The sequence below is a fragment of the Cherax quadricarinatus genome, chromosome 79 (genome assembly GCF_038502225.1).
Source record: "Cherax quadricarinatus isolate ZL_2023a chromosome 79, ASM3850222v1, whole genome shotgun sequence".
In the NCBI taxonomy this organism is placed as follows: domain Eukaryota; kingdom Metazoa; phylum Arthropoda; class Malacostraca; order Decapoda; family Parastacidae; genus Cherax; species Cherax quadricarinatus.
The window spans coordinates 5,373,209-5,389,572 of NC_091370.1; the positions used below are offsets into that span (position 1 = coordinate 5,373,209).

The window sequence follows — 16,364 nt, forward strand, 5'->3', positions numbered from 1 at the left end:
CCCACATGTGAGAGAATGGGTCTGTGTGGTCAGTGTGCACCACATAAAAAAAATCCTGCAGCACACATTGCGTAATGAGAAAAAAAAAACTGATCGTTTTTTTGGAATAAAACGCAGACTTTGAGGCGTATTTTCGTATAGTATTTATCGTTGTATTCGCGTTTTCATGGTCTTAGGTGATAAAATGGAAAACATATTACAGAAATAGAGATGATTTTCATTACTTTGACGATGAAAACGACCTTGAAACTGAGCTCAAAGTAGCGGAAATGTTCGATTTTTACCAATGTTCAGGAGTAAATAAATCACACCACACGTCCAATACATGTCAACTGGGGAGTCTAATATTCTTTCACTAGTGCACTGATATTATTTATACCATTTTTACAATAATGCAGTAGTCTGCATAACAGTAAATTTTGTATTTTTTTGTATGAATAAAAAATCAAAATAGAAAGCAATAATAATATAAGAGGAGCCTAGAGATGTGACTAATGAACAGAGCATATGTTATTTTAGTGCCACGAATGTCTACCTTGTTTATTCTGGACCCTATTTTGAAATTGGCATCTTTTTTAGTTTGCGTGAAATTGGCCAAATTGCCAATTTCTGACCACCATATTGGGTAGTCCATATTAGTAAATGGGAGGTTTCTTGTACTCAGCTGATAGATAAAATGGAGTTCTAAAGAAATAGCTATGAGTTTGGTCAACTGGAACAATAGAATTGGCTGAAAATAGGGCTCAAAGTCGGCAAAATCGCCGATATGCTTATGTCGCCGAGACCGCTAAATTCGCGGGAGCATAATTCCACGAGTTTTCGACCAAATTTCGAACTTTTGGTGTCATTACCATCGGGAAAAGATTCTCTATCATTTCATAAGAAAAAATAATTTTTTTTTTTCAAAAATTGAGTGACAGAATGAGTTTCAGAGAGGGGCCTGAAACAGTCAAAGGGTTAAATTCTCAAAACATTTAATTCAATTTTTTATAAGAATAGGAAAGATAAAATGCAGAAGAGAGGCATTGAGCTAGTGCCTGTGCCAACTTTCAGGAAAGGTGCATTATATGCAATTGCTATTTCACACAATTTGAAGTATAACTTCCAAAATACTGTGTGCAGCAATTCCATTTTTAATTTTCACGCCTATCAATGCTTACTGATGTAGAGTACCGTCAATTCACACAAATTCATCAGTATTAAAATAAAATAAAAGATTAAAAATTTTATTTCTTTCCTAAGGTTACTATGTGCAACTACAATTTTGATTTGTTAAGTACAAAGAAAGCCACTATCATGCCGGGGCATTTCGGACAGACTAATCCTGGTACATAATAACTACTTAAGTCTAGACAAGATATGAGTGATTAACTTTTTAATAAATCTATTTTATCTTAACACTAATGTGAGGTAGTCAAGGTGGAGGTTTATAAGAAGAATAATCTTGAAGTTGCACCTATTAAAAACAATATTACAATTAATGGCTCAAACAGTAATATTTTATGGATTGGCAGATGTTTTAATACACTAGAGGTCACACTGAGAGATGAGATGATATTTAAGCATAACCCTAAATTTGTATGTAGTCAGGGGATCCTTTACCAGTTCAGGTAGTAAATTCCTGATCTTCGGGCCCTTTATGTGCATTGCATTTTTGCATAGTGTGAGACTGATACAAAGGATGTTAAAGACTGCTTTGTGCTTTGTATTGTGACTGTGCGTTCTGCTGTAGCTATCAAGGAGAAGTTTAAGTGGAGGGTTTATATTGGAGTTTAATGTTCTGTCTATATAAAAGGCACAATAATACGAGTGTATACCTCGTATATTTAGTAGGTTAAGGATTTTGAAAAGTTTATTTACCTTTATTTAGTCTCATAAATTTGCGTTCATCGCCTGTGGGCTTATCAGGATGGTATACAAGAGACTGCTTTCTGTAGGCCTTTTTTATTTCGGCAATAGATGATCCCTGAGGAAGGTAATGCTTAGCGTAAGTTATATGTGATATTAATCATTAAAAACATGTTCCTATGTACAGTAACAGAGAGGAAATATAATTACATAAAAACATTGCCAAACAATAGTAATGTTAGTAAGAAACAATTATATCAAATGTAACCTTACTGTAAAATAGATTTTTAATTTTAATAGTAAAAATCTAATAATTTGCAACAAATAACTCAATTTATTTATTATACACTTATTTTTTAATTATTTTACAAATATTGATGAACAAATTAAAAAATAAAACTTACCACTCCAATCCCCAGAATATCGTAAGGGTCAAAGTTAGCGTATTCGTAATCAAACTGCTGTAGCTTGTACACGAGGAAGGCCATTACCACCCAGCCTGTCAAGATTAAGAGACGCCTGTAGAGCAAAACATACATTAGAAATTTTTGCAAATTAAATGATGTGCTGTGAGTAGTTAGGAGAGAAGTTATTTTGTGAACTTTAGAAAAAAAAAAAACTAAGTGTTTAAACACTATGTATGAAAATTAATACACACACATAAAATCATACAGGGAAAAATTCATGAATGTATACTGTAGCATTTTACTTATATTTCTTTTTTTAATTATCAATGAAAGTGCTAAACCTCTAAGGGTCAAACAGCTCTGCAGAAAAGTTAAAAAAAAAAAAAAAAAAAAAAAAAAAAAAAAAAAAAAAAAAAAAAACTGGCATCTCCCACTTCAACTCTTAACTCCCCATTTGTTATTCAACTACAAATATAACAATGGCAAAACAAACTGTATTCCACTTGAAGAAACCTAAAGGAACTGATTTACTAAATTTCTGGACAAAGGCATATTGCCAACATCCTTGGAGAAAAGATACAGTTGCAGGGCAAACTTTTATCAAGTCATTGACTTGACACAGCTCTATACAGTGAATTGATAAAATAACATTATCATAAATGCCTGCTCTGCACTTTCTTCTTTGCAACTAAATGAAACCTGAGAATATTGCATTACTCTCTACAAAAAATCATGGTACAGTAAACCTTTGATTTATTGAACTAATAGGGAAATGAAGGTGCCTAGTAATGGTGATAGAGATCAGATTGTGTTACTGTGACTGTAATAATAGTAATACAGGTCTCTCTCAACATTTGCGAGGGTTAGGGGATCAAGAGCATCGCTAATGTTGAAAAATCGCGAATGTTTGGTGCCCCAATGTATTGTAGGGAAATATAATACAATACTGCTTCCTAACTTGTTGAACCATGAACAATCATAAAATACATGAAAATGTCATAAATTGTACTAAATACATACATGTTATGGTTTAATAACATGAATGTTATTAAATACCACTGCCTCCACCACTGCCTCAACCACTGCGAGTCCCTACTACCCTCCCTCCGACCCCCACAACTGGCAGCCAGCCCTCCCACCACTGTGTGGTGTGCTTTGTTTGTTCATTATTTGCTATTAAACTACAGTATAAATAATGTAAACCCATTCATGACTGCATATTGGAATGGCTATTCGGACAGATATTGGACAGTGACATCATATGTTTACTCTTGAACACAGCAAAGAATCAAAACATTTCTGCTACTGCAGTGGTTGAGGCAGTGGTATTTAATAACATACATGTTATTAATAATAACATGTACTATTATTATTAACAACATGTGTTATTAAATACCACTGCCTCAATTACTGCCTCTACCGCTGCCTCAACCGCTGCCTCAAGCCTCAACCACTCCAGTCACACTCAATCTACAAGCACCAAACACAATGAATTATTGTGAAATGTTTGGAACAGCATGTAAACTAATGCTCACTCCAGCATAAACAAAGCCACACTGGCAATTTGTCAACCACTTCCTCCATGTTACGACTTAATCTTCACCGTAACAATAGGGGTACAAATAACTCCAATTTTTTGTTAGTTTTATTTTATTACCAATCGTTTAGCTTCATTGGTATTTGGTTAGTGAATTAAAATAACCACAAGCAATTATAAATGAAATACTATACAGCAAGAAACCCAATCTTATGTTCAAATTCTCATTAACAGAGTATGATACAATAATTTCCATTAATAATCTACTAATCTCACCATTTTAGAAAGGTCTAGGGTAACAAAATAGTTATCTTTCATAAGTGACATGAATTACCAGACTTCAGGAAACTAATGGCAAAGGCAAGACAATAGACTTGGTATAAAGTTTTAGTTTAAGCTAGGAGCTTTGGGTTGAAGACCCGTACCGAGTCAGAGCTAGGAGCTGACTGACTCACTCAACTACTTCATAGTATGACTTCAGCTCGGCCAGAAGGCGACGCGTGGCGTCAATTCTAGAACCACCAATTGGTCACTACAGTAGTGGTTACACATTCGTAATACCTAACCTAATAATAATATAATATAATATTATAATTATAATAATCATGGGGAAAGATATAATATAATACAGTATAATACAATGAGAGTACTTTTGATGATTCATACTGTACCCGATAATAATATATAGTTGAACCTGCTTTATCTAGCTAGTAATAAAGTGGTTCGCGATATATTATTACAGAACTTATTTTAACCAGGCCTTTTATTTTTGTATATAATGGAGTGAAGTAGGGGCGCGTAACACCTCCTCCCTCGCGACTGACGGTCGCCATTGACTTGTACTCTCTGTGGTGGGTAGCATCTGTCATAGTAGCAGAGGTTGTAACATAGACAGCAGTCCTACATCATCTCCAGCTTTCTCCACAACATAGATGGTCATAAAAGTACCGACTCATACTGTTAAAAATAAAGGTATATTAATAAAAATTTCAAGGCCTACAGAGGGCATCAGCAATGAGATTATGTTTTCCTTTTATATGGGAAATGGTAATAGAGAAGGGTTGAATTCTCAAAGCCCAACGAAGTATTCTGGCGTTCTTCGATTTCATAGAATTTATGAAGGTCAAAGGATTATGATCGGAGTACACCGATATCTGATGGGTAGAGGATCCTAAATATACATCAAAATTCTCTAGGCATACAACGAGAGCTAAGGCTTCTTTTTCTATAGTTGAATAATTAATTTGGTGTTTCTTTAACTTAGAAGAAAAATAAGAAACAGGTTGTAATAGGTCAGAATTTGGAGCCTTCTGTAACAATGCGGCTCCCAAAGCATACGCACTGGCATCTATTTGTAAGTGGAATGGTTTATTAAAATCAGGACTTAGCAATACTGGGGAAGAGGATAGTAATCTTTTTAAACGATTAAAAGCAATTTCACAGTCCTGGGTCCATGAAAACTTTGTTTTTGGACTAGTTAATTCAGTTAGGGGAAAAGCTACCTGTGCAAAATTCGGACAGAACCGACGGTAGTAACCAGCAACTCCTAAAAATCTTGATACGCTTTTCCTATCCTTAGGGGTAGGAAATTCTAAGAGGGCCTTTACTTTGGCGTTCAAAGGAGCGACTTCACCTTGTCCAATCATAAATCCTAAGTATTTAATTTTCGTCTGGCCAAACTCACACTTGGACAAATTCACTGTAAAATTATGTTTACTTAAGGCGTCAAACAAGGCTTTAAGCTGTCTAAGGTGTTGGGGCCAACTGTCGCTGTATACGACTAAGTCGTCTAAGTAAGCTTCAAATCCGTCCAATCCGCCCGTATGTTCATAATACGCTGGAACGTAGAAGCCGCGTTACAGAAGCCGAAGGGCATAACGCAATACTTGTATAGGCCACCAGGTATCGTAAAAGCCGATATCTCTTGAGCTTTTGGTGACAACGGGACTTGGTAATACCCTCTTAACAAGTCCAATTTACTGATATACTTAGCTCTGGAGACCTTGTCTATTAAGTCGTCAATTCTGGGTATTGGAAACCCATCAGGTACTGTTACAGCATTGACTTTTCTAAAATCCGTACACATACGGGAGGTCCCGTCTGGTTTGGGGACTAGAATGCACGGGGATGCCCAAGGACTGTTACTTGGTTTTATCAACCCGTGTGAGAGTAAGAAGTTCACCTCTGCCTCTAGCTCACCTTGTTTTTTGGGACTCACTCTGTAGGGAGATTGCTTGATTGGAGTAGGTTCTCTGAGAGTAACATCGTGCACACCCAACATACACGGTTTTGGGACGTCGTTGAATAGGTGGAGATTTGCCTTAATCAGGGATTTTATTTCATGTCCTTTGTCCACTTCCAAATTTATCAATAGAGAATTTAAATTCTTTAAGGCTGTCGAATTGTTCAGAAGAACTGGTATTCCTATCATTTCATCCGAACTTACTGGAACCCGTTCTTGGTTCAGAGGAGTTATAGTAGAAACTGGTGAAAAGATTCCTGAATAGGGTTTAAGTTGGTTAACGTGATACGTCCGTTGTGAGTTCCTCTTCTTCGGCATCCTTACCAAGTAGTTCACGTCACTTAGGCGCTTCACGATTTCTAAAGGACCTTCAAATTTGGGCTGTAGAGCATGTCCCTGATGAAATCGTTGAACCAGAACTTGATCTTTTGGTTCAAATGAACGAAGTTTAGTTCGACGATCGTATTCCTCCTTCATCTTACTCTGTGCTTGTCGTAAGTTTTTGGCGGCCAATTCTCTAGCTAGGCTCAGGCGTTCTTTCATTAAGGTAGGAGAGCTCCTAAAAGTCGGCGTTTCTTTCCCGGTCCAAGCTTCTTTGAGAACCTGTAATGGTCCTCTAATTTGATGCCCATATATTAACTCAAATGGCGAAAACTTCAAGTTGTCTTGTTCGCTTTCTCTTAGGGCAAACAAGAGTAGTGGAATACCTTCATCCCAATCTTTGGAATACTGTAAACAATAGGACCTCATCATAATCTTCAAAGTTTGATGGAACCTTTCCACCACGCCTTGTGATTGGGGTCGATAGGCCGTCGCGTAAACCGTCTTGACCCCTAACTGAGCCAAGGCTTCACGGAAAAATTTTGAAGTAAAATTCGACCCTTGATCCGATTGAACTTCTCTTGGAAATCCGAAGTGAGAGAAGAACTTAATCAGTGCTCTCACTATTAGGCGAGCATTAATCCTCCTGAGAGGAACTGCTTCCGGGTACCTGGTGACGGTGTCCATGATAGTGAACAGGAATTGGTTGCCCTGCCGAGTCTTGGGTAGCGGGCCGACACAGTCTATCACCAGACGTGAAAAGGGTTCGCCTCTTACTTGTATAGGGTTCAACGGCGCAGGTGGTGGATTATGAGCAGGTTTGCCTACTAGTTGACACACGGAACAGCTTCTTACATACCGTTCCACTTCTTCCTTCATTTTTGGCCATGTGAAGTGCTTAGCAATTTTTCTAAAAGTCTTCTTTTGTCCCAGATGTCCGCCTTGAGGACTGTCATGAGCAAACTTACATGCTAAATTTCCAAACGGGGTAGGCAAGACCACTAGATGATCACTTTTAAGAGATCCTAGTTTCTTTTTCAGTAAGTCCTTCTCCCAATAGTAAGAGCTGTCGCTTTTAAGGGCTTCTTCTCCCGACACAGCAAGCTTCCTGATGTCACTTAAGGAGAGGTCTATTTGGAGTTCTCTTACTAGATCCTCCTTCGAGAATAAATCTATTTCGGAAACCACCGACTTAGGAACTGGTATCGGTTCTGGGTGGATTGTTGGCTCGACACTCAAGCTTTCATTGAATATGTCTCCTACTCCTACGTCGATGTCGTCCATGACTTCCTCCGATACCAACGGAGAACGCGACTGTTTGGTCATTGCCCGGGTTACTATGCTCAGAGGAAAGAGGGTAGGTTCCGTTCGTCGGGCTTCGATGACGTAATTTTCCTCGGTTGGATTTTCCATAACTATGGGCTCTTTCCATATTCCTTCTTCCGCTAAGTCGTTCCCAATCAATAGGTCTACGTCTTTTATGGGGAAGTTAGTTGGAGACACTCCGATTGACGTCCAGCCTGTAAAAATAGAAGTTTCAACATATAACTTGTACAGGGGTACTCGTGTAGTGGAGCCACCATAAGCTTCCAACAGAGCGTCGAAACCTGTATATGATCCGGCGGGGAATGATAACAGTCCTTCTCTTAATAATGTTAAGTAGGACCCCGTATCCCTAAAGGAATTTACTTGCAACAACTGGCTATCGGTAATTCCTACTTTGCTTTTGGAAAAGTAAGGACTCATAGCCCTTGACAAGTTTGACGATGATACCCATATTCTGCTTAGTCAACTAGGAGGATCTGTTCCTTTTCCTTGGGACAGAGCGTCTACTCTTGGCTCGGACTTCCTTGGACGAGTCGTAGAGGATATTATTTGTGTGGGCAATCTATATGATGGACTCCTTCCCTGGTCCCTATCACGCTTAAAGCATTGTGATTTGAAATGTCCCAGCTTCGAACAGTATGAACATTTAATTTTTTCCCATGACCTATCTGGTCTATAGGATGGGCTCGATTGAATTTGGTGTTTTACTTCGGGTTTACTTGTTACACGGGAGTGAACGGGTTGGGTAGGTCGCTTACCGAAAGGCTTCGCAGGTTCGGGTCTCGTTGCTGATTTGATAACCTGGCTGCTTTCAGATTGTACCAACCTCTGGGAAATCTCAAAGTTGTCTGCCAGCGCAGCAGTCTCTAACAACGTCGTTTGCGGATGGCCAACAAGATACTGGTGAACTCCCTCTGGAAAATTTGCATACAAATCTTCTAGTAACATTAATTGTGATAGATCTTTTAAAGTCGTGACCCGAGAAGCTCGACACCAACGTTCACTGCTTTCCCTCGGGCAAAATCTAAATAAGTTTGTCCTGTTTGCCGTTTCATGGAACGAAAAGCTATTTGGTAACTAATAGGGAGCATGTCATATGCTTCTAAAATAGTTCTCTTTACTACGTCGTACTGGACATAAAACTCATATGGTAAGGAGGCGACACAAGACTGCGCCTTTCCATATAGAGACGTGTGCAGTAATGTGGCCCATTTGTCTTTGGGCCAGCCCATTGAACGTGCCTGATTCTCAAAAATTTCAAAGAATTCATCTAAGTCTGTTTCGTTAAACTTAGGTACCATCAGAGCTGCTTTATGCAAGTCAAACCCGGTTACCGTGCTCTTCACGTCTCTTTCTTCCGGAACTCCCTTCTGCTTTGTTTCAAAACGAAACCTTTCACGCCTAAATTCTTCCTCGTTTAGACGTCTTCTAGCTTCGATTTGAGAGTTTTGTAATAGTAATATGCGTTCTATTCTCTCTAGTTGTTCGGACGTGAAATTCCCAAGAGGTAATGACACCGAGGGGAATTCGGGCGTCTTCTCCGGAAGTATTTTGGGACGAGCACCAGTCCTAAAATTATCCCCGTCATTTGACTGAGGGTTCGTTCCAACCACCGATACATACTCCGGGGAAATGAACGGGGGAGAGCTTTGAGACTGGACTGAGTAGTAAGGCCTTGTAAACCCTGGCTCTACTTCATTATTTAAGGCAGTTCCCGTCCGTGGGATTTCTACTTCCTCGAACTGAGAAATAAAACTATCTTCCAAATCTAATTCTGGCAATGCTTGGGATTTCGGAAATAATCTATCCTTAATTAGGGACCTAAGAGTCTCTGCACTATGGTATCTATTATAAGGTATATCTAACTGTCTAGCTATTTGCCAACACGTCTGTAATTTTGAAGTGTCAAGAGTAGCCTCTGTTAATTCATCTAATAATGACTTAATTTCTGGATCCATTTTCTTAATTCTCGCAAGGGAGCTTAATTTTAATGCAAAACAAATATGTATTTCAGGGTAAGTAGCTCCCGGACAGACAACCCATTTGTTACGACTTAATCTTCACCGTAACAATAGGGGCACAAATAACTCCAATTTTTTGTTAGTTTTATTTTATTACCAATCGTTTAGCTTCATTGGTATTTGGTTAGTGAATTAAAATAACCACAAGCAATTATAAATGAAATACTATACAGCAAGAAACCCAATCTTACGTTCAAATTCTCATTAACAGAGCATGATACAATAATTTCCATTAATAATCTACTAATCTCACCATTTAACTCTTTTAGAAAGGTCTAGGGTAATGAAATAGTTATCTTTCATAAGTGACATGAATTACCAGACTTCAGGAAACTAATGGCAAAGGCAAGACAATAGACTTGGTATAAAGTTTTAGTTTAAGCTAGGAGCTTTGGGTTGAAGACCCATACCGAGTCAGAGCTAGGAGCTGACTGACTCACTCAACTACTTCATAGTATGACTTCAGCTCGGCCAGAAGGCGACGCGTGGCGTCAATTCTAGAACCACCAATTGGTCACTACAGTAGTGGTTACACATTCGTAATACCTAACCTAATAATAATATATAATATTATAATTATAATAATCATGGGGAAAGATATAATATAATACAGTATAATACAATGAGAGTACTTTTGATGATTCATACTGTACCCGATAATAATATATAGTCGAACCTGCTTTATCTAGCTAGTAATAAAGTGGTTTGCGATATATTATTACAGAACTTATTTTAACCAGGCCTTTTACTTTTGTATATAATGGAGTGAAGTAGGGGCGCGTAACACTCCACTACTGCTTCAACCCTCGTATTTTTGTACAATTTCCTTCTTCAATTCTATTGTATTTATTATTATTATTATTATTATTATTATTATTATTACTATTATTATTATTGTTATTATTACTATTGTTATTATTAGCAGTAGCAAAAATGTTTGATTCTTTGCTGTGTTCAAGAGTAAACACATGATGTCACCGTCCAATACCTGTCCAAATAGCCATTCCAATATGCAGTCATGAATGGGTTTACATTATTTATACTGTAGTTTAATAGCAAATAATGAACAAACAAAACACTCACCACACAGTGGTGGGAGGGCTGGCTGCCAGTTGTGGGGGTTGGAGGGAGGGAAGTAGGGACTCGCAGGTGGTGGGGAACTTAAATATGATTTGGCGGCTGGGAATTTGGTGGCTGGGAATTTAGCGGTTGGGAATTCGCGAATGTGTGAAGCCCGCGAAAGTTGAAAACGCGAATGTTGAGGGAGACCTGTATAAATAAATAATAAATAATCCTTCCTCCGTAAGCCATGCATGTCATAAAATTTAATGCTGGGAGCAAGGAGCTAGTAACCCTTTCTCTTGTATAAGTTGCTACATGTAAAAAGAAGAAAAACTTTACATCTCGGTGGGAGATGGCCGTTGTCTTAAAAAAAAAAAATAATAATAATAAACTTAATTAAGTGTTAAACACTATTTAGCACTATCGTAATAGACCTGAGAATATTTTGTTCTGTATTTCCAAAGTCCTTTAAACTGAGATCTATTAAGTCGATGATTTACTGTATTTTTGCAAACTTGACTGCAATGTGTAAATAAATTCAAAGCCATAAACTCTTTCCTTGTATTGCTTTTTGCCTAACTTTTGATTTTCCAATAAACACCTATCACACAAACACTGACTTCTAAATATAACAAGGCTTGACTTACTGAGTAGTTTTTCGGAGTCCTTTCCATTTTTCTGGCTTCTTGAGCCTGGAGTGTTTTCTTTGGAAAATTTCACACCGATCTTTTTCTTGGTCTTCTGTGAAAAATAAGATATACAGAAACTTGCATAAATTAATAGCAAACCTATGTACAAAAGATCCAAAGGCTTTTTAGTGACCTTCCATCAAATACTGTATACTGTACTGGAAATTACCAACAGACCTTTATTCTGAGGAGTCTTGCAAATTCCTTCAAAAGAACTTTAAATACAGTATATTACATACTGTATTAGCCTACTTGTCTAACATTTTATCTTCCTACAAGTAATATTCATGCATGATTACAATGATCCTTAACATAACCTACTATCAAATGCTGTACTTTCTTTATACCAGCCAATACCTTGACCAAAATTTACAATAAAGTACAATACAGCAAACTTCTTAAAAATATCTTTAGAAATAATAACAACACTATTCAAAAATCCTCAACAATGACAATATCTATGCTCTACTAGAAATTTTCAGTGTTATATTTTCATTCATACTCTTAACAGATAAATTCATCATTAAAAACCTGGATAAATAGCCATTCACAATTGTAACCTAATAAAATATATGTACTGTGCACTGAATACAGAAGCTGAATATAAAAATGGAGAACCTACAACTACAGTACATAAAACAATATGAATTATATACTGTGCACAGTACTGGTGTACCCAACATTAATACCATAGTCCCCCCAAATTCACAGGGGCTACATTCTAAGACCACCCATGAATTTGGAAAAACCGCAAATTCTGGAGGCAGTTAAAAAATGCCTATAAATGCCTATTTTTATAGTATAAACCCTGAATATGCCCCAAAACACTTGAATTTAATTTCAAACTCAGCTTCATACATCACCCTTCAAAAAAAAAAAAAATTAAATAAATCTGTATACAGTACTGTACTGCTATGTCTCCCGCAGTGATAGAATGTAAAATCCCGATGTTACCCCCATGTGTACTGTAAAATAACTAACATCAAACTTACTTTCCGCCAGGCTAACACTCTTCGCACTAATCTCATTCATACCTCTCCTCCCTTTACTGATGCTCCTGGTATCTACTCTTATTTCTTGTTCCTCCTGTCCTCTTTAATACTTTGGAGAAACTGGTCGATCTCTTTCTGACAGACTTAGGGAGCACAAAAATAGCGTTAGGCTTGCTGACACTAACAATGCTCTTTTCTGTCACATCAGAGATCACAGCCATCCTATTGACTGGTCTTCTGCTAAAACTGTCTTCCCTACTTCCAACTTTAACAGTCACCATCTGGTTGAATCCTCCCTAATACGCAACTTTCCTTGTATGAATCTTAGCCCTGGCTTCGTCTCTGTAGATGCCTTCCTCTCCCACTACATTGTAAAATGCTCCAAACTTCAGAACACTCGTGACCTAACCTGATTCCTCCTTTTTTCTTCTCCCTCTTCCCCTTTCCTCTTTCCTTTTTCTCCTTTGGGTTGTCTTTCTTCTGCCCTATGTATTTGTTCCTTTTTTTATTTATTTATTTGTTCCCCCCCCTCGGTGCTCTTGCTCTTACCCTCTTTGGGCACCAGCTCCCTTGCAGTGCTCCTCTTTCTTAGTATTTGACTGGCCCCTCCTACTCTTACTACCTCCCCACTACTACTTCCTTCCCTCCACTACTACCACTACTACTACTACTACCACCACCTCCTGCCAAGTCGGACCGAAATGTCGTCATAAGCTCCTCTCTTCTATGTGTGGGTTATTTGTGTATTGTGTAGTGTACTGTAATTCATGCAAGCCCGGTTTCTTTGGTATTCATATGTTAAATATACGGTAATAATTTAATTTAGTAAAAGTATTATATTTCATATGGAAATTTTGCTGAATTTATGTTACAAAATTTAATTTTCTTAATATTTAGTGTTAAAATGCATAAAAAATTATATATTGCCACAAAAAAAAAAAAAAAAATCAGCGAATTTGTGGGAATTTCTATGAACAATTATTAGTCTGGTTCTATGGAAAAATCCACGAATTACTGAAGCTGCAAATTCAGAACCGCGAATTCATGGAGGTCCACTGTAATAATCATTACCATAATTAGCAAATAGCAAACTGGCAAGAAAGAAGGAAAGGGGTAAGGAACAAGAGAGGAGGGGGAAAAGGAAGAGGAGGAAAGGAAAGAGGAAGAAAAGGAAAGGAAACAGGAAGAAGAGGAAGGGAAAAAGGAAGAAGAGGAAGGGAAAAAGGAAGAGGAGGAAGGGAAAAAGGAAGAAGAGGAAGGGAAAAAGGAAGAAGAGGAAGGGAAAAAGGAAGAAGGGGAAGGGAAAAAGGAAGAAGAGGAAGGGAAAAAGGAAGAAGAGGAAGGGAAAAAGGAAGAAGAGGAAGGGAAAAAGGAAGAAGAGGAAGGGAAAAAGGAAGAAGAGGAAGGGAAAAAGGAAGAAGAGGAAGGGAAAAAGGAAGAAGAGGAAGGGAAAAAGGAAGAAGAGGAACGGAAAAAGGAAGAGGAAGAAGGGGGAAATGGAAAGGCAAAAGGAAGGAGAAAGTGGAAGGGGAAGGGGAGAAATAAGGAGGAAGGGGAGTGCGCTAAGGAGGAAAGAGAAAAGTAAAAAAGTAAAGTAAGGGGGTTAAGTAGTGAGGTAATGAGGAAGGGGAGAGGTAAGGAGGAAGTGGGGTTAGGAAGAAGGGGAGAGGTAAGAAGGAAGGGAAGAATTAAGGAGTGAGTGAGGTAAGGAAGGAATGAGTGAGGTAAGGAAGGAGTGAGTGAGGTAAGGAAGGAGTGAATGAGGTAAGGAAGGAGTGAATGAGGTAAGGAAGGAGTGAATGAGGTAAGGAAGGAGTGAGTGAGGCAAGGAAGGAGTGAGTGAGGCAAGGAAGGAGTGAGTGAGGCAAGGAAGGAGTGAGTGAGGCAAGGAAGGAGTGAGTGAGGCAAGGAAGGAGTGAGTGAGGCAAGGAAGGAGTGAGTGAGGTAAGGAAGGAGTGAGTGAGGTAAGGAAGGAGTGAGTGAGGTAAGGAAGAAGTGAGGTAACAAAGGAGTGAGGTAGGGAAGGGGATAAGATAAGATAAGATTTCGTTCGGATTTTTAACCCCGGAGGGTTAGCCACCCAGGATAACCCAAGAAAGTCAGTGCGTCATCGAGGACTGTCTAACTTATTTCCATTGGGGTCCTTAATCTTGTCCCCCAGGATGTGACCCACACCAGTCGACTAACACCCAGGTACCTATTTGCTGCTAGGTGAACAGGACAACAGGTGTAAGGAAACGTGTCGGAATTTCCACCCGCCGGGAATCGAACCCGGGCCCTCAGTGTGTGAAGTGGGAGTTTTAGCCACCAGACCACCGGGCTCCTCAGCCACCAGAGATAAGGAAGGAGTGAGTGAGGCAAGGAGTGAGTGAGGCAAGGAAGGAGTGAGGTACGGAAGGTGAGAGGTACGGAAGGTGAGAGGTAAGGAAGGTGAGAGGTAAGGAAGGTGAGAGGTACGGAAGGTGAGAGGTACGGAAGGTGAGAGGTACGGAAGGTGAGAGGTACGGAAGGTGAGAGGTAAGGAAGGTGAGAGGTACGGAAGGTGAGAGGTACGGAAGGTGAGAGGTACGGAAGGTGAGAGGTACGGAAGGTGAGAGGTACGGAAGGTGAGAGGTACAGAAGGTGAGAGGTACGGAAGGTGAGAGGTACGGAAGGTGAGAGGTACGGAAGGTGAGAGGTACGGAAGGTGAGAGGTACGGAAGGTGAGAGGTACGGAAGGTGAGAGGTACGGAAGGTGAGAGGTACGGAAGGTGAGAGGTACGGAAGGTGAGAGGTACGGAAGGTGAGAGGTACGGAAGGTGAGAGGTACGGAAGGTGAGAGGTACGGAAGGTGAGAGGTACGGAAGGTGAGAGGTACGGAAGGTGAGAGGTACGGAAGGTGAGAGGTACGGAAGGTGAGAGGTACGGAAGGTGAGAGGTACGGAAGGTGAGAGGTAAGGAAGGTGAGAGGTAAGGAAGGTGAGAGGTAAGGAAGGAGTGCAGTAAGGTAAGGAGGAAGGAGGCGAGGTAAAGAAGTAAGATAAGGAAGATGGGGCAAGGAAAGAAGGAAGTATGGTAAGGAAGAAGGAAGTGAGGAAAGGAAGAAGTAAGGTAAGGAAGAAGGGGGCGAGGTATGGAGGAAGTAAGGTAAGGAAGAAGGGGGCGAGGTAAGAAAGAACTAAGGTAAGAAGGAAGGGGGCGAGGTAAGGAAGAACTAAGGTAAGAAGGATGGGGGCGAGGTAAGGAAGAACTAAGGTAAGAAGGAAGGGGGCGAGGTAAGAAAGAACTAAGGTAAGAAGGAAGGGGGCGAGGTAAGAAAGAACTAAGGTAAGAAGGAAGGGGGCGAGGTAAGGAAGAACTAAGGTAAGAAGGAAGGGGGCGAGGTAAGAAAGAACTAAGGTAAGAAGGAAGGGGGCGAGGTAAGAAAGAACTAAGGTAAGAAAGAACTAAGGTAAGAAAGAACTAAGGTAAGAAGGAAGGTAAGGTAAGAAGGAAGAGCAGTAGAGGTGTAAGCATCTGGTGCAGCTGGCTGGCTGAAGATCCCGTTACTCGGCCTGTCACCCTTACATCCTCCTCCTCACCACCCTACACCCTGTCACACCTCCATCTCACCCTAACCCACAACCCCACACACCCACCACCCCTACCACACACCCACCACAACCCAAAATCTGCCAGAAAACCTTCCCCCAAGACACCAACACTGTATTTACCCCCGGCTCAGACTTGCCACACTTACCTTCACCCTCTACGGCAGGCCAGAAGTAGAAGGTACAAGGTAGAAGCACTAATCCTAGGAAGCTAGTGAGGAAGTAGAAGAAGGTAGAGCCTGATTCATCGTACTCAAACTTCATGCCAGCCATGGTGAGCCCTGAGCACCTCACTCTCACACACTCACACACACACACTCAGCCTGCTGGCCAAATGAGCCTCCGTGGCA

At 39.8% G+C, this 16,364-nt stretch overlaps 1 protein-coding gene across 1 annotated transcript in view; it reads right to left on the bottom strand.

Moving 5' to 3' along the window:
- Positions 1 to 16,364, bottom strand: part of Sec63 (translocation protein Sec63) — an 87,770-nt gene extending 71,406 nt beyond the window's left edge. Inside the window, exons 1-4 of the mRNA XM_070101844.1 lie at positions 16,164 to 16,364; positions 11,412 to 11,505; positions 2,253 to 2,367; positions 1,861 to 1,966 (exon numbers count right to left, since the gene is read on the bottom strand). Coding sequence (XP_069957945.1) covers positions 1,861 to 1,966; positions 2,253 to 2,367; positions 11,412 to 11,505; positions 16,164 to 16,287 — 439 coding nt within the window. The 5' untranslated portion in view covers positions 16,288 to 16,364. The remainder of the gene's footprint in view (positions 1 to 1,860; positions 1,967 to 2,252; positions 2,368 to 11,411; positions 11,506 to 16,163) is intronic.